Here is a 19,524-nt window from a genome sequence, read left to right on the forward strand (position 1 = left end):
GATTGATATCTGGGCGCCTGTGAGACCAAAACAGTGGAAACCCCCTAGAAGTAACCCCATTTTGGAAACTACACCCCTCAATGCATTTACCTAGTGGTGTAGTGAGCATGTTAACCCTGCAGGTGTTTTGTAGAAATTAGTGTGCACTCCATGTTGCAGAGTGAAAATGGGATTTTTTTCCATAGATATGCCAATATGTGGTGCCCAGCTTGTGCCACCATAACAAGACAGCTCTCTAATTATTATGCGGTGTTTCACGGTTTTAGAAACACCTACATGTGGCCCTAATATTTTGCCTGGACATTCGACCCGGCTCAGGAGTGAAAGCGTACCATGCGAAATTGCGGCCTAATTTGGCGATTTACAAAGTAGTGGTTCACAATTGCAGAGGCTCAAATGTGAAATAATAAAAAGAAACCCCTGAGAAGTGACCCCATTTGGAAACTGCACCCCTCAAGGCATTTATTAAGGGGTGTAGTGAGCATTTTCACCCCACAGGTCTTTTCCATAAATGAATGCGCTGTGGATGGTTCAAATTAAAAATTTATATTTTTTCCTAGATATGCCATTTCAGTGGCAAATATGTCATGCCCAGCTTATGCCACTGGAGACACACACCCCAAAAATTGTTAAGAGGGTTCTCCCGGGTATGACGATGTCATATATGTGGAAGGAAACTGCTGTTTGGGCACACTGTAGGTCTCAGATGGGAGAGAGCGCCATTTGGCATTTGGAGAGTTTGTGTATTACTGGTGTTTCCATTTATAATGTGAGGGTACATGTAAGCTGGGCAGAGTACATCAGGGGCATAGTCAGGGGGTATAATAATGGGGTAAAAAAACAATAAAATAATCCATAGATGTGTGTTACGCTGTGAAGCAATCCTTTCTGCACCTGCCGGTGTCGCACTGATATATGGCGTCCTTTCTTATGCCATTTTTGGTCCACACTCCGCACCTTTGCAGTTTGGGGAATTTTGCTGGGAAAGTGTTGTCCTGGTATAATAAGGGCACCCTCGCTTCCAGCAGATATTTTTGGGCCCTCCTCTTCCTGGTTCCCTACTTTTAGGTCCTTGATAAATCGCCTCTTGAAACAGAAGAAATGTTCCCCTCGGGCACAACTGCATATTTTTTATTTCCTGACTTATTGGAGCCATAACTAATTTTATTTTTTCATAGACGTAGTGGTATGAGGGCTGTTTTTTTGCGGGATGAGCTGTAGTGATTATTGGTGCCATTTTGGGGTACATGCGACTTTTTGATCACTTTTTATTATATTTTTTGGGAGGCCAGGTAAACAAAAAAACGCAACTCTGGCACAGCTTTTTTAGGGTTTTTTTATACAGCGTTCACCATGCATTATAAATTACATGTTAACTTTATTCTGCGGGTCAGTACGATTCCGGCGATACCTAATTTATAGAACTTTTTTATGTTTTACAACTTTTTGCACAATAAAATTACTTTTGTAAAAAGAATGTATTTTTTCTGTCGCCAAGTTGTGAGAACCATAACTTTTTAATTTTTTTTGTCGACGGAGCTATATGAGGGCTTGTTTTTTGCGAGACAAGCTATAGTTTTCATAGGTACCATTTTTGGATACTTGCGACTTTTTGATCACTTTTTATTCCAATATTTGTAGGGCAAAGTGACCAAAAAACAGAAACTCTGGTATAGTTTTTTTTACGCTATTCACCGCGTGCAATAAATAATATAATATTTTGATACCTCAGGTCGTAACGACGATACCAAATACGTATGGTTTCTTATTATTTTTCCATAATAAAGGACTTGATAAGGGAAAAAGGGCGATTGTGTTTTATTTTATTACTTGAAACTTTTATTGTTTTCAAACTTTTATTTTTTTCACTTTTTTTTTTACACTTTTTTATACTTGTTTTTACACTTTTTTCAAGTCCCACTAGGGGACTTGAAGTTCCAACTGTCTGATGTTTTTTTATAATAAATTGCACTACCTACGTAGTGCAATGTATTAGATCTGTCAGTTATTCACTGACAGCAAGCCGATTAGGCTTCGCCTCCCGGCGGGGTCTAATCGGCTTCCGTAATGGCAGAGCAGGAGGCCATTGTGTCTCCTGTTGCCATAGCAGCAGTCGCCAGTCCTGATTGCCTGTCAGGGCTGGCGATCTACTAGCAACCGCTATGATTCAGCAATCGCTTTCGATTGCTGCATCGAAGGGGTTAATGGCAGGGATCGGAGCTAGCTCCGGTTCCTGCCATTACAGGTGGATGTTAGCTGTAACATACAGCTGACTTCCCCCGCTGATGACGCCGAATCAACTCCTGAGCCGGCGCCATCTTGCCGGCGGCTACGGAAGCCGATCAGGCTCCACCGCCAAGCAGATCTTGACCGGCTTCCGTGCTAGGCAGGCCAGGAGGCCAGTATTAGGCCTCCATTGCAGCCACCGGAACCCCGGCAATTTCATCGCTGGGGTTCAGATGAGCTGCAAACATCTTAAGTGCAGCACTCGCGTTTGTGCGCTACACTTAAGGGGTTAATGGCGGGGATCGAAGCTCATTTCGGTCCCCGCCATTAGAGCCGGATGTCAGCTGTAAGATACAGCTGAGATCAGTTTCTGAGCCGGTGCCAAACATTTGGCGTATGGATATGCCAATTTGCGGGATGTCATAGCTTTCCATGGCGTACCCATACGGCAAATGTCGGGAAGGGGTTAATGCCCAACTGGGCATGTTTTTACTTTAGACCAAGTGGGCGTTGTACAGAGGAGTGTATGACGCTGACCAATCAGTGACCAATCAGCGTCATACACTTCTCTCCATTCATTTACACTGCACTAGCGATATAGCTATATCGTTATGTACAGCCACATACACAAACACTAACATTACTGCAGTGTCCTGATAATGAATATACATTACCTCCAGCCAGGACGTGATGTGTATTCAGAATCCTGACACTTCTGAATCTTTTCTGTAAGATTACAGCAAGGCAAACGTAATCTCGTTTGAAATGACAGGTCACATTGTAATCTCGCGAGATTACTCTTGCCTTACTGTAAATTTCACAGAGACGCTACAGAAGTGACAGGATTCTGAATACACATCACGTCCTGGCTGGAGGTAATGTATATTCATTATCAGGACTCTGCAGTAATGTTATAGTGTGTTTATGTGGCTGCACATAGCGATATAGCTATATCGCTAGTGCTGTGTAAATGAACGAAGAGAAGTGTATGACGCTGATTGGTCAGCGTCATACACTCCTCTGTACAATGCCCACTTGGTCTAAAGTAAAAACACGCCCACTTGGGCATTAAGAAACTCATTAGCAAATTGATCGTTTTTCTAAATAAAAAGCACTGCTGTCACCTACATTACAGCGCCGATCTCCTTATGTAGGAGATAGGGCACTTATAATGTGGTGACAGAGCCTCTTTAAGAGACTTGCATGTGTAATTGAAGCCAAAGGTGGCTCCACAGAGACTTGAATTCAGGGGGTGAATACATATGTACATTAAAGCGCTCATTTTCTAAGTCCTAATTATTGTTTGTGTCACAGTAAGAAAATATTTACACCTTCAAACTGGTAGGCATGTTGTGTAAATCAAATGGTACAAGCCCCACAAAAATCCATATAATTTCAAGGTTGTGATGCCACAAAACAGGAAAAACACCAAGGAGGTGAATGCTTTCGAAAAGGCATTGTAGTTTAATTGTACTATAAATCAATTGAATTGTGCATATAGTTTATGTTAAGAATATTATTTAAAAGAACAGACAAAGAGACATTGAGTTTGAGTTTTAATAATTGTTCAACATTTTCATAAAATCTAATTATTACTAATTATATTAAAGTGGTGGTCCAGGGTAACAAAATGGGGTCTATGTTTTCCTGAGCAGCAGCAGCGCTCTTTTCCATGGGCTGTGTCTTGTTTGGTAACGAATTTTCATTTATTTTAATGGGCCTCAGCTTCGAAACCACACACAGCCCATGGACAAGAGTAGCAGTGTAACGTCCATGGCCACGGACTGTCATTCTGACTCACCCCTCGATGGCCACGGCCATGGATCTGTGAGTGCTGGCCCGCATCTCCCCAGGAGACACCAGCACTCACTTCCGCTGCGCTCTGCAGTGTCACATAGGGTGCGAGCGCACGGTCGTGCCCGGCCTCAAAGTGCCAGCGCATGCACATGAGATATATAACAAATTAGCCATAATCACTCTGGACTATAAAAGGGGCTCTGCCCTTTCACTCCTTGCCTGAGCGTTGTTTGTATTCCTATGTTAGTCTTACAAATGGTCCCTTAGTCATATCCTGTTCCTTGTGTTCCCGTGGCCTGCAACCTGTATCCTGTGTCCCGTGCTGTATTTGTTCCTGTGCCATCTCTAGTGTTGGAGTTGTGTTGTGCCATCTACTTCGCCTGCTGACTTACACCACGTCTGGTATCATCTGCCACGTTTTGCATCTCCTGCCACCAAGGTCCCATCTGTGCCTAAGCCACTGCTACTGTCTGGACTATTACAGGTACCCTTGTGCTGTATATTGACTTGGTACACTGCTGTTGGGCAAGCTGCTACTCTGCTACGGCGATGCGGCCCACTGGATCCACGTACCCACAGATCGTTACAGTACGCTCAGTCTATGGACCCCGCTGGCCAACCCAAGATCATGACGATGTCACAAGCCATGCAGGTAGACATACGAGACCTTCGGGCACGACAGGACCGACACCTCATGGCGGTGAATTCCTTTGCACATCAGCTGGATGCGCAAACTGCAGTCGCCACCGCACCTTTTCCTGTTGATCCGGCTGTTCCTCCTTCTACACCTCCTGTAAGTACCAGTGCCGACTTAAGATTCTCGCTGCCACTACCTCCTCGCTATGACGTAGACGTGAGGGCCTGCAGGGAATTTCTGAAACAGTGCCAGATCCTTTTCAGCCTACATGCCAGAGCATTTCCTTCTGATGGCGCAAAGATCGCATTCATAGTTTCTCTCCTTACTGGCAAAGCCCTGGCATGGGTAAACTCATCTGGGAACTTCAGGGACCAGAGATCCATGACTTGCAGTGTTACTTACAAACTTTCCGCACAGTATTTGAGGAACTTGGATGAGTCCCTTCAGCAGCTGCATCCTTGCTGACCCTGCTCCAAGTAGACACCTCTGTGGGCGAGAACGCCATTCAGTTCCGTACCCTGGTGGCAGAGCTGACCTGGAACAACGATGCCTTAGTGGCCACATTCTGGCAGGGTCTATCCTTTGACATCAAGGACGAGCTAGCCGCTCGAGATCTGCCTTCTACCCTAGATGACCTCATTCTCCTAGCTACCCGGTTTGACATGAGGATTGAGGAGCGGTCTCAAAAGGTTAGTCAGGCCAGAAGACGTCCTAGGCTGGCTCCTACATTTCAGCAACCCCTGTTACCCTCATCAGCTGCTCCACCTGAGGAGCCTATGCAAGTACACCGCCTCAAATTGTCTGTCCAAGAAAAACAACGCAGACGTACTTCGAGACTCTGTCTATATTGCAGCCTCGAACACCATTTTGTGCGTCTGTACCACCAAAAAACAAAAAACTCCAGTGCCTATGTTTGGTTGGAGAGACAACACAGGGTGGCAAACGTCATCCAACAGTACCTAGTGCATCGGCTCCGGTTGCCGACGGCTCCCTTGGAGACACCCGTGGCTGTTGCCTCGGTGAACGGTCTTCCTCTGCCCGATCCCATCATGTCCGATACCAAGACACTGAAGCTCCAAGTGGGAGCTCTACATACCGAGCAGATTACATTTCTTGTCTTGCCCAAAGCCATCAATCCGGTGTTGCTGAGTACGCCCTGGCTCCGGCTTCAAGGCGCAGTCCTGGACTGGAATTACAGAGAGGTTCTCCAGTGGGGCTCCAAGTGTATCCACCGCTGTCTGTTACAGGTTCATCCTGTTTTGCCTCCTATGCCTCAGTCGTTGTCAGGACTACCTACACATTTTGCGCTGTTTGCAGACGTCTTTGTCAAGAAGGAGGCTGAGACGCTTCTCCCACACCAGGTGTACTACTGCCCTATTAAATTGGTTCCTGATACCTCATCTCCCTGCGGACACGTAAAGCCCAATTTTTCGCCAGAGACTCAGTCCATGTCAGCCTATATCAAGGAGAATCTGGAAAGGGGTTTCATACGAAAATCCTCCTCCCCGGCCAGCGCCGGGTTCTTCTTCGTAAAGAAAAAAGATGGATCTCATCGACCCTGCATTGACTACCATGGTCTCAACCAGATCACGGTCAAAAAGAAATACCCTTCGCCACTGATCTCGGAATTATTTGATCGTATATGAGGTGCCAAGACCTTCTCTAAACTAGACTTGCGTGGGGCCTACAACCTTATCCGAATCCGTCAAGGTGACGAGTGGAAGACGGCATTTAACACTCGAGACGGGCACTATGAATACCGGGTGATGCCCATCAGCCTGTGGAACGCTACCATCGTCTTCCAAGAATTTGTCAATTATATATTCCGAGATCTCCTCTATGTCTGTGTTGAAGTCTATCTTGAAGACATTTTGATCTTCTCCCCAGATCCGACGATACATCAAAGGCATGTCCATCAAGTCCTGCTGTGATTAAGGGAGAATCGCCTGTATGCCAAGATGGAGAAACGTACATTTGAAAAAAATTCTTTGCCCTTCCTGGGCTACATAATTTCTGATCAGGGTCTCAAGATGGACCCTGAGAAAGTGAAGTCTGTCCTGGAGTGGCCACAACCTCAGGACCTGCGGGCCATACAGCATTGTTTGAGATTCGCTAACTTTTACCTGTTTATTCCAAACTTCTCTTCACTGACGGTCCCCATCTCTACACTTACTAAGAAAGGTATAAATGCCAAGGTGTGGACTTCAGAGGTTGAATCAGCATTTAATAGCCTCAAGAATGCCTTCACTTCAGCCTCGATCCTCCATCATCCTGACATGTCTCAGCAGTTCTCGTTGGAGGTGGACGCTTCATCTGTTGGTGCAAGTGCACTTCTGTTCCAGAGAGGCTTCAAAGGAAAGGCAGTAGTATGTGGCTATTACTCAAGACTTTTTTCCTCCACAGAGCGCAATTACTCTATTGGGGATCAGGAGTTACTGACAATCAAATTGGCTCTGTTGTACTAGATACATCTGCTCAAGGGCGCAGCTCCCCCCATTCTGATATAGACCAACCACAAGAACCTCACCTATCTCCAGTCGGCTCAATGGCTAAACGCCCATCAAGCCAGGTGGTCGCTGTTCCTCACCCATTTCCAATTTGTGCTCCACTACCGCCCCGCTGACAAGAATGTGAGGGCCGATGCCCTGTCCAGGTCATCTGAAATGGAGGACGATATGGAGGACGATGTGGAGTCCCCTCAAATTATCATGTCACTGCTAATCCTTTGCAAGTTAGAAAAATCCCTTCGGGGAGGACTTTTGTTCTGATGGCAGACAGGAGTAGAATTTTCAGTTGGGGACATAGCTCCAAACTGGCAGGGCACGCTGGTATTCGCAAGACTTGAGACCTGATAACTTGTCATTTCTGGTGGCCCATGCTGCCTGAAGATATTGTGGACTTTGTCTCTTCCTGTACTGTGTGTGCTTCTAACAAGGTCACTCCAAACCTGCCGGTCGGCTCAAACCTCTGCCTGTACCCAATGCCCCTTGGCAGCAAATTGCGATGGACTTTGTCCCAGACCCCCCGCCCCCTCAGCAAGATGCAGTACTGTCTGGGTGGTGGTGGACCGGTTTTCGAAGATGGCACATTTTATCCCGCTGACCGGCCTATCTTCTGCTTCTCGACTGGCAAATCTCTTGATTCAGCACATCTTCCGCTTGCATGGTTTGCCCCTTCACATCGTGTCCGATCAGGGGGTTCAATTTACCTCAAAATTCTGGAAAGCCCTCTGCAAACTTCCTGGATGTGAGATTAGACTTTTCCTCAGCCAATGGTCAAATTGAAAGGATTAACCAGATCATGGAGAATTATCTCCGCCACTTCATCTCCATGCAGCATGATGACTGGGTACGGCTTCTTCCATGGGCTAAATTCTCGTATAACAACCACACAAGTGAGTTCACCACTTCCACACCATTCTACATTGTGTATGGTCAACATCCTAAAATCCCACTCCCTGTGTCAGCTACATCTCAGGTACCCTCAGCTGACTCTGCTTTTGGGGACTTTCTGTAAATCTGGCAACAGACCTGATCCTCTATTCTGCTGGCAGTCGATCAGGCGGATATAAGAAGAAGAGAGCCTCCCCTGTATCTTCTGGGTACCAAAGTCTGGCTGTCATCTAGGAATATCCAACTGAAGGTGCCTTCATACAAATTTTCTCCCAGGTTCCTGTGACCTTTTGAGATACTGCAGCAGATTAATCCTGTCTCCTATAAGCTTCGGCTGACTCCTCCCCTCAGAATCCCCAACTCCTTTCATGTGTCCCTCCTGAAGCCTGTGGTCCTGAACTGCCACACTAAAACTCCTAGCCCTGCAGTTGCTCCCAGCGGATCTTAGGATGTGTTCGAGGTAAAGGAGATCCTGGACTTCAAGAAAGTAAGAGGAGGAACTTTTTATTTGGTGGATTGGAAGGGGCTTGGTTCAGAGGAGAGGTCCTGGAAGCGAGAAGAGAACATCAATGCCCCTGCCCTCATTAAGAAATTCTTCTCTCGCTCTGGTCCCAAGAAGAGGGGGCGTAAGAGAGGGGATACCTCAACATCCACGGCCGCGGACCATCGTTCTGACTCACCCCTCGAAGGCTGCGGCCATGGATCTTTGAGTGCTGGCTTGCATTTCCTCCCCAGGAGATGCCAGCACTCACTTCTGCTCCGCCCTGCAGTGTCCCATAGGGTGCGTGCGCACGCTCGTGCCCGGCCTTAAAAGGCCAGCTCGTGCACATGAGATATGTTACAAATTATCTCTAATCACTCTACACTTTAAAAGGGGCTCTGCCATTTCATTCCTTGCCTGAGCGTTGCTTGTCTTTCTATGTTAGTCTTGCAAATTGTCCCTTAGTCGTATCCTCTTCCCTATGTTCCTGTGCCCTGCTACCTGTATTCGTGCTGTATTTGTTCCTGTGCCATCTCTAGTGTTGGAGTTGTGTTGTGCCGTCTACTTCGCCTGCTGACTTACACAACATCTGGTGTCATCCGCCACATTTGGCATCTCCTGCCGCCAAGGTCTCATCTGTGCCTAAGCCATTGCTACTGTCTGGACTATTACAGGTAGCCTTGTGTTTGGACTGTATATTGACTTACGCTGCTGTTGGGCCAGCTACTACTCCACTACGGCAGTGCGGCCCAGTGGGTCCACATACCCATAGATCGTGACAGGCAGTACTTATGGAAAAAAAAATTATAATCCCGGGCAATCGCTTTAAAGTGAATCTCCAGTCATGATCACTTTTCATAATTTTTTTAATTAAAATTTACAGAGTTGAACAGTTATATATTATTTTGAATTTCACTAGACAATAAAACCCTGTAGCGCAGTTACAGTACATTGGCAGTAAGGACAGCTGGTGATGCCACCACTACTTCAGGCTATTACTGCACCTCATGAGACATGGAGGGAAGTGGTAAACTAAGCGTCCTCTATGGACTGTCTCCTTAAATGCTGTGTACATAATTTATTTTTTTTATAAAATTGTCCATCTGTGTGATTGGTGCAACTTCCTAAATTCATTTTATTAAAAAGAATGTAACTTTTTGAGATACAGCTGCTTTGTATACTATCTACTGTATACAGAGCAGCTATATCTTGCGCTTAAACCTGTATCCGTCAGGTCATCGGCACTGACGGGTTCAGTGTCAGCAGGTCTTGCGTGTCTCTGAAACAAAGGCTCAAGCTGCTGTCGATCACATCTAATTTCATAATACAGATGTGATCGATAACCGGCGGATCCTGCATGTCAGAGACATGCAGAAGCCGCTTTCACTGATTCTGGTCTTAGAAAGAGATACAGCTGCTCTACACAGAATACAAAGCAGCTGTATCACAAAAAGTAAAAATAATTTTTATTAAAATGCATTTAGGAAGTGGCATCAATTTTATTTGAGAAACAAACAAAAACTATTTCAAAGGTGTACATAGACTTTATTGTAGATTGATGTACGAGGCATACAAGTTAAGGGGGTATATCTATGTGGTGAGGATACAGGAACAATATACAAACTCTATGCATATGCTGTCCCTGATCTGATTAGAACATTATACCACAGTACTAATAGTCCAGAGTAAGGCCTCATGCACATGACTTTAATTTTCATCCGTAATTACGGATAAAATTGCGGATCCATTTATTTCTATTGGCCACGGACACCTTTCCGTATATTTATGAATGTGTGTCTGGGCCGTAGAAATGATCCGCAAATTCTAGAACAATAATGGAACATGTACTATTCTTGTATGCATTAGTGGAACAAACTCGTCCATAGAAGTCTTTGCAATTGCGGACAGCTACGGATGTGTATCTGTAGCCATTGGATCCGTACTTGCGGACAGTGAAAACTATTACGGTCGTGTGCATGAGGCCTTATGCCTATTGTAAACACATGTGCTGCTAGTACCTGGTCATGTACCTATGAGATGAGAACTAAGATGAGAAATTGCAATCACAAGAAACATAGAATATATAAGAGAAAGTTTTTAAACATTTCTATATCAATATGAAGCTAAGGGACACTTGATTTACAGTTTTCTTCGTTCAAGATAATGTTAGTAGTAATCAAATTTTTTTTTTTTATTCATCCGAATGGTTGAGCAAAATTGACTTATATCTTCATAAATACTTAATGCTCACGGGCAATAGTATGCTGGCTTGTGAATCAATAATCAAAATAAATTGTTTCTTTCTTTACCAAAGAGTAAGTCCTGTAGAAGGTTACCAAAAAATAATGAGCTGTGGAAAGTGTTTGCAACAATAACTTGCCCTGGAGGAATAAGGCAGATTTGGATTAATCAATTATCAGCTCTTGAATGCACTCAGCAAAAAATGTTCAAAATAAAGTCAATCTACTCTTTTCCTGTGAAGAATGTAAGGGCTTTCAATAGAGAAATATTTGAAATTCTATTTTGCACGAAAGTTTAAGAAAATGCAAATAAAAATGTAACCACTTTGTCGTCACAAATAATAGCAGCACATTTTGCTCAGAAAGTGATGAAAAAGTTTTAAAGAAATGAAAAGACTTGTCAGTATATAAGACCAATCTAAGCCAAAAATAAGAGTATCGACAGAGCAACTGATAGAATCTTCAAAAATAATGCAATACTTCAGATTAATCCTTACATGTTTAATGTTGACTAACACTTGTTGAAACAAGTTATAGTATTATTAAATTTAGGGAATCTTACCATTATCTGTCAAATAGTATGTTTAATTAATTATATTTCCCTTTCATGAAATAAATTAGGCTGGGTTCACACCAGCATGTTACGTCCGTAATGAACGGAAGGTATTTCGGCCGCAGGTCCCGGACCGAACACACTGCAGAGAGCCGGGCTCCTAGCATCATAGTTATCTATGATGCTAGGAGTCCCTGCCTCGCTGCAGGACAACTGTCCCATACTGTAATCATGTTTTCAGTACGGGACAGTAGTTCCACGGAGAGGCAGGGACTCCTAGCATCGTACATAAGTAGGATGCTAGGAGCCCGGCGACCTGCAGTGTGTTCGGTCCGGGACCTGCGGCCGAAATACGTTCCGTCCTTTACGGACGTAATATGCTCGTGTGAACCCAGCCTTACAGAAGACCTCCAGCGGCATCATAGTAACATAGTATTTGAGGCCGAAAAAAAACATAAGTTCATTTAGCTCAGCCTATTATCCTGTAATGTTGACCCAGAAGAAAGCAAAAACCCCAATAAGGCAAAAGATAATTTTCCTCATCTTAGGAAAAAAAATTCCTTCCTGACTCAAAATATGGCAATCAGAATAAATCCCTGGATGATCGACCCATGAACTGTAATCTAGTAAACTTGTAATATTATTACACTCAAGATTGGCATTCAGGCACCTTTTAGTCTCTTTGAGTAAATTTAGCATGACATCTTTGGCTGGAAGGGAGAGTTCCGTAGTTTCACTTCTCTTAAAGTAAAGAATGACCTTCTATATTTGTATAGAAAACGTCTTTCCTCCAGACGTAGCGGATACCCCCTTGTTAGACTAGGGGTAAGTTCACACGTAGTGTAAATACATAATGCATAATACAGTAGCAGCGTAGTGGATGAGATTTGAGCAAATCTCAACCACACGCTGTGTAAATAATGAGGGGAAAAAACACTCAGATATTTACCTGCAGTCCGTTTTTTTAATCCACAGCATGTCAATTGTATTTGATTAATCGCTTCTCTTGTGTTGCGGGTTTTCCCCATTTAATTCAAGTTTTTTGCGGCAGAAAAGCAGCGATTTCACCGCAAAAAAGCGCAACTCATAAAGAAAAAAATACTTATACTTACCCAGAATTCTGTGTTTCTTCATCCAGGCCAGCCTCCTGGGATGATGTTTCATCCCATGTGACCACTACAGCCAATCACAGGCTGCATCGGTTACATGGGCTAAACATCATCCCAAGAGGCTGGACTGCAGAACATTAGAGGGTAAGTATGTTTTTTGTTTTGTTTTTTCTACGTGCAGTTTTCCGCAGCGGACATCCCGTCTGAAAATTTGCACCACAATTTGGGCCAATTTTTCGGCCAGAATTCTCTGCTGCCCCCAAAGCGGATACGCCGTGTGCTTTAACACTGCGCATCTTCCCTGTGTGAACATACCTATACAGTCCTAGGTATAAATAGATAATGGGGGAGATCTTGTATTGACATTTAACCCCTTCCTGACATTTGTCATAAGTATACGTAATAGAAAGCCAGTGCTTCCCGCAATTTGTTGTATACTTACGACAAATGGATGGCACCGGCTCAAAAGCTGACATTCTGCTGTAATGGCAAGCGACCACTGCATTTAAGGGGTTTGCAGTTCAGCGGGGGTGCCGGTGACTGCAATGGCAACCGAAGGCCTAATACTGGCCTTCTGGTCTGCCTAGTACAGAAGACTTCTAGGCCCTGCCCGGAGGCGGGGCCTGAAAGTCTTCCGTAGCCGATGGCAAGATGGCGCCGGCTCAGAAGCTGAGCTGACATGCACCTGTAACGACTGGAACAGGAGCTAGCTACTCAAACAAAACTACTACCAAGGAAAATCCACGCTCCAAAAGCCAAATGGCGCTCCCTCCCTGTTTACTTTCTCATATATCGCATCACAATACCCATTTAACAATTTTTGGGGTGTGTGTCTCCACTGGCACAAGCTGGGCACGACACATTTGCCACTGAAATGGCATATCTGGGGAAAAATTGTAATTATTACTTTGCACCATCTGCAGCACATTAATTTATGGAAAAGGCCTGTGGGGTGTAAATGCTCAATACACCCCTTAATAAATGCCTTGAGGGGTTTGGTTTTCAAAATGGGGTCTCTTCTCAGGGGTTTCTTTTATTATTTCATATCAGAGCCTCTGCAATTATGAACCAATACTTTGTAAATCGCCAAATTAGGCCGCAATATCGCATGGTACCCTTTCACTCCTGAGCCTGGTCGAATGTCCAGGCAAAAGATTAGGACCACATGTAGGGTTTTTTTTTTAACTAAATCTACAACCTATTGAAAAAAAGTTAAGATTAATTTCTTGTGGGGTGTAGTTTACAAAATGGGGTATTTTTGGGGGGTTTCCACAGTTTCGGCATCACATGACCTCTTCAAACCTTACATGGTGCCTAAAATATATTCTAATAAAAGGAAGGCCCCAAAATCCTCTAGGTGCTCCTTTGCTTCTGAGGCTGGTGCTTCAGTCCATTAGCACACTAGGGCCACATGTGGGATATTTCTAAAAACTGCAGAACCTGGGCCATAAATATTAAGTTGTGTTTCTCTGGTAAAAACTTCTGTGTTACTGAAAAAAATGGATTAAACATAAATTTCAGCAAAAAAGATAAAATGTGCAAATAAAATGTACATTTCACTACTTTGCTGTAATTCTTGTGAAATGCCTAAAGGGTTAAGAAACTTTCTAAATGCTGTTTTGAATACTTTGAGGGGTGCCGTTTTTAAAATGGGGTGACTTATGGGGGCTGGTATTGTATAGGCCGCTCAAAGCCACTTCACAACAGAACTGGTCCCTGTAAAAATAGCCTTTTGAAATTTTCTTGAAAATGTGAGAAATATCTGCTAAGGTTCTAAGCCTTGTAACAGCCTAGAAAAATAAAACGATATTAACAAAAAAAAAACCTACTTAAAAAATAAAGTAGACATATGGTAAATGTTAATTAGAAGCTATTTTGAATGGAATTACTATCTTTTTTACAAGCAGATACATTTAAATTGATAAAAAAGCAAATTTTTGCAATTATTTTTTTTCTAAATGTTGGTATTTTTCACAATTAAATACTGAATGTATCGACCAAATGTTATCACTTACTTAAAGTACAATGTGTCATGAGAAAACAGTCTCAGCATCGCTTGGATAGGTAAAAGCACTTTAACGTTATTACCAAATAAAGTGACACATGTCAGATTTGAAAAATAAGGCTCTGTCAGGAAGGTCAAAAGTGGCTGCAGCAGGAAGGGGTTAATATATTTATACATAGTTATTAAGTCAGTCCTCAGCTGTCATTTTTATAAACGAAATAACCCTAATTCTGATAATATTTTTAAGTACTGTAGTCCACCCATTCCATTCACTACTTTGGTTGCCCGCCAGTTGAACCCGCTCAAGCTCTACTATATTTGACCTGTGTACTGGGGCCAAGAACTGTTCACAATATTCCATGTGAATTCTGACTAGAGATTTAGAAAGTGGTAGTATGTTATCGTCATGTGCAACTATTCACCTTTTGATGCACTCCATGTTCCTATTTACCTTTGCAGCAGCTGCCTGACACCGGTTGATACAGTTAAGTTTACTATTAACTACAATTTTCCATGCCAGTTTTACCAATTGTTTTTCCATTTAGCATGTAATGGTGATATGTATCTTCAGATCACAAGTGCATAACCTTACATTTATCAGTGTTAAACATCATTTGCCACTTCTCTGTCCAAGCCTCCATCTTATCCAGATAAGACTTACAGTTGCGTCATGGTGCGCCCTGGGGGTTAAGACAATAAAGTGAAATTCAGTGCCTCTCCAGTGACGTCTTCCCAGATTGAAGTCACTCACTTTTCCTTTTATTCTTCATCTGGCCCAGATTACCCTGATACCTTCTCCCAACTACAAATGGCCTCTGCAGAATTTGAAACAGAAGCATCTTTGGCTTCCCTTTTGTAGCACCACCCCACACTCTACAAAACCCTCACCATCTATAGTGCCCCAGATGGAAATTATGCCCCCTCGGTGCCACACACTATAATAGTACCCCCTTTAGGCCCCCCACAATACTAATAGTGCCACACACAGCCCCCTGTAGATAGTGACAAACATAGCCCCCTCTTGTAGATAGTGCCACACACAGCCCCCCTATTGTAGATAGTGCCACACACAGCCTCCCTCTTGTGGATAGTGCCACACAGCCCCCTCGTATAGTGCCACACAGCCCCCTAGTAGATAGTGCCACACAGCTCCCACTAGTAGATAGTAGCACACAGACCTCCCCCTGTATAGCGCCACACAGCCCTCCCCCTCTATGGTGCCACACAGCCCCCCAATGACGTCATCACGCCGGCCTGTGCAGGGACTCGACTCAGCAGGTTTAAAGGCTGCAGGCCTAACATGGCCTGCAGCCTATACTATTCAATTGTATCTGCGGACGCAGATGCAAGTGAATGTGGCAGTCGCTAGCACCAGGGCACATTTATGGGCTGGGCCGCGTGGGTCTCCTGATGCTGTGGGCCCTATAGTCGACAGGAGGCCCTAATGCCGGACCAGCCTATAAGAGTAAGCATTGGGGCAGGGAGACATTGTCTCTTTACTCTGCTGCCGGATAAAAGCAGCTCGCTGCCCGGGCCCAACGGAGGATCTTCCGGTGGGCCAGTCCGCCGCTGGCTGGGGAAGAGATGGCACCAGGATGCACTTTGAGAAGAAGGCAATCTGGCAGAGGCAGTGTGATGCTCTGAGCAATGTTCCACTAGGAAAACTGGGGTCTGACATTCATGTGCATGCTACTTTGACATGTACCACCTACCTAAACATTGTTGCAGACCAAGTCCACTCCGTCATAGCAATAGTATTCCCTATTGGCAGTGTACTCTTTCAGTAGCATAATGCGCCCTGTCACACTGCAGAAATTGTTCAAGAATGGTTTGAGAAACATGGCAACCAGTTCAAGGTGTTGACTTGACCTCCTAATTCCCCAGATCTCAATCCAATTGAGTTTCTGTGAGATGTGCTAGAAAAACAAGTCCGATCCATGGAGTCCTCACCTCGCAATTACAGGTCTTAGGGCTAATGTCTTTGACCCAGATACCACAGGACCCCGTTAGAGATCTTGTGGAGTCAATGCATCAATGCATAAGAGCTGTTTTGATGTCACAAGGGGGACTAACACAATATTAGGTAGGTGGTTTTAATTTTATGGCTGAACTATGTTTATTGTAACAAAACGACATGGCTTACATGTGTTTTTCTGTAATTTTTTTTTATAGGAGAGCAATCCATTTCCTTATTGTTTATAAGTTACCCTCCAAGAAGTTTCAATAATGAGCTATACGGTTGGTACACAGCCTCCAAAATGCTAATTTCAGTAAGTACTGCAGTTCTATAATATTACAAACTATATTTTTCTCACTTAGGTGTGATGTAACTACATTTGAATTAGATAAGGCCACAGTGCCCTCTGTAGATAAGGCCACAGTGCCCTCTGTAGATAAGGCCACAGTGCCCTCTGTAGATAAGGCCACAGTGCCCTCTGTAGATAAGGCCACAGTGCCCTCTGTAGATAAGGCCACAGTGCCCTCTGTAGATAAGGGCACAGTGCCCTCTGTAGATAAGGGCACAATGCCCTCTGTAGATAAGGGCCCAGTGCCCTCTGTAGATAAGGGCACAGTGCCTGCCCTCTGTAGATAATGCAACACACCCCTAGATAATGCCAGTGTCCTCTTCAGATACTGCCACACACCCACTTGTAGATAATGCCACAGTGCCCTCTGTAGAGGCTGCCACAGTGCCCTCTGCAGAGGCTGCCACAGTGCCCTCTGCAGAGGCTGCCACAGTGCCCTCTGCAGAGGCTGCCAAAGTGCCCTCTGTAGAGGCTACCAAAGTGCCCTCTGTAGAGGCTGCCCCAGTGCCCTCTGTAGAGACTGCCCCAGTGCCCTCTGTAGAGGCTGCCCCAGTGCCCTCTGTAGAGGCTGCCCCAGTGCCCTCTGTAGAGGCTGCCCCAGTGCCCTCTGTAGAAGCTGCCCCAGTAATGTCAGGGGCTTTCCCAGGGCTGGAGTCCAGGAGCAGAGCCGCTTCTGGCACTCTGCCTGGGATTTCAGCTCTGCTCCTGACATCACTGTCCATATATGGACAGAGATGTCAGGGGCAACCCCAGAGCTGGAGTCCCAGGCAGAGCGCTAGTAGGCTCTTCCTGGGACTCCAGCTGTGCTCCTGACATCACTGGGACTCCTGCTCTGGGGAAGCCCCTGACATCATTGTCGATGTATGGACAGCAATGTCAGAGGCTTCCCCAGAGTCCCGGAGCAGAGCCGATAATAGCGCTCTGCCCGGGACTCCGCTCTGGGGAAGACCCTGACACACTGTCCATATATGGGCAGCGATGTCAGGGAATTCCACAGAGTCCCGGAGCAGAGCCGATACTAGCGCTCTTCCCGGGACTCCGCTCTGGGGAAGACCCTGACACACTGTCCATATATGGGCAGATATGTCAGGGAATTCCGCAGCGTCCCGGAGCAGAGCCTATACTAGCGCTCTGCCCGGGACTCCGCTATGGGGAAGACCCTGACACACTGTCCACATATGGGCAGCGATGTCAGGGAATTCCACAGAGTCCCGGAGCAGAGCCTGTACTAGCGCTCTGCCCGGGACTCCGGCTCTGGGGAAGCCCCAGACATCGCTGTTCATATGTGGACAGCGATGTCAGGGAATTCCAGAGTCTCGGAGCAGAGCCGATACTAGCGTGTCTGTGTCCCGCGGGCCGCAGATGACAGCCCCAGGGGCCGCATGCGGCCCGCGGGCCGCGTGCTTGAGACCCCTGGCGTAGACACTGTGTGCTTTTACAGAGCATATCCGTCCTATGTGAACATAGCCGTACAGTATATACATATAGTAGCTGTTGTCTTACAACGATACAGCTGCAAACCACGTCAACATGTTGCATTCCCACGAGTCAGCGCAGTTTTCAAATGATTGTTAATGTCCATGCAGTTTTTTGCAGACATTAACAATCATTTCAAAACCGCACCGACTTTTGGTAAAACTGCATGTGCTACGTGTCGTACTGGAAAACCTTTGTTGTTACGATCTGATTGTTTGTATTAAGGGCTATGTAACCCTTTGAATGGGATTTTTTCTTTTTTTTAATAAAATGGCAGTCAGTGTGTTTTGTGCAACTTTATAATTCGTTTTTATTAAAAAATCTTTTTTACTTTTTGAGATACAGCTGCTCTGTATCCTGTATTCAGAGCAGCTGTATTTTATGCTGAATCCTGAACATATCAGGTGCTACCCCCAGACAAAGGCAGTTGCGCCGAAACGTGCGTTGGGGCAGACACATTGCCGTGCACTCACCTGGATGTTCAATGGGTACGTGATTCATCATTATCATATGTTGTTCATACTTGTCCATACATTGATGTCATTCATTCATGGTATTATTTCTATACCTTGGAGTACTTCTCCTTTGACTATTTCACTTGGCATACATTTATAGTCATTTTGCATCCATTTATATTTATGTACCGACGTACCCTCATTACCATATTATACTTTTTGTCTATCTTAGACGTTACCTTGTATAGTGCATGGCGTGCATGTCTTTTTTAACCTGTTGGTTGATGGATTCTTTTTATTATTGTGTATTTATGTGTAATTTTCATTAAAGTACTTTTCTATTTTCTCATATGTTCTTGTCTTGCATCTTTTCTTCTTTCGGTCATATGCAATGCTTTAGGATGCTTTATGGGTATACACCCCAGGATCTGGTTCATAATTGAATACATGTTTGCTGACGGCTGCATCTTTACTCTATCTGAACCATTTTAGATCCATGCTGTGCTTTTCGGTCATAATATCAGGTGCGTGGGACTGACGGGTTCAGTGTCAGCGTGTCCTGTGTGACACGCAGGTTCCACCTATAATAGATCACATCTAAATTACTTAAATGTGATCGATTACAGGTGGATACAGTCGACTACTCTATTGATTCCGCCAAAAAACGGAAACCTTGCGAAACGGAGACAAACGGAAACCATTAGTAACGGAAGCGTTACCATTGAAATCAATGGTTATGGTAATGGAAAGCTATGGTTTCTGTTTGGTTTCCGTTGGTGGGTTCCCTTGACGGAAAGGTCTGATGGAACCCATGAACGGAACCCCGACGCAGGTGAGAATTAAGCCT

General features: G+C 44.8%; 1 protein-coding gene across 1 annotated transcript in view; it reads left to right on the forward strand.

The window, feature by feature from the left end:
* LOC142761238 (proton-coupled folate transporter-like) overlaps positions 1 to 19,524 on the forward strand; it is a 399,800-nt gene that overhangs the window by 100,844 nt on the left and 279,432 nt on the right. Inside the window, exon 3 of the mRNA XM_075864431.1 lies at positions 16,613 to 16,710. Coding sequence (XP_075720546.1) covers positions 16,613 to 16,710 — 98 coding nt within the window. The remainder of the gene's footprint in view (positions 1 to 16,612; positions 16,711 to 19,524) is intronic.

Source organism: Rhinoderma darwinii, chromosome 4 (assembly GCF_050947455.1).
Source record: "Rhinoderma darwinii isolate aRhiDar2 chromosome 4, aRhiDar2.hap1, whole genome shotgun sequence".
Classification (NCBI taxonomy): domain Eukaryota; kingdom Metazoa; phylum Chordata; class Amphibia; order Anura; family Rhinodermatidae; genus Rhinoderma; species Rhinoderma darwinii.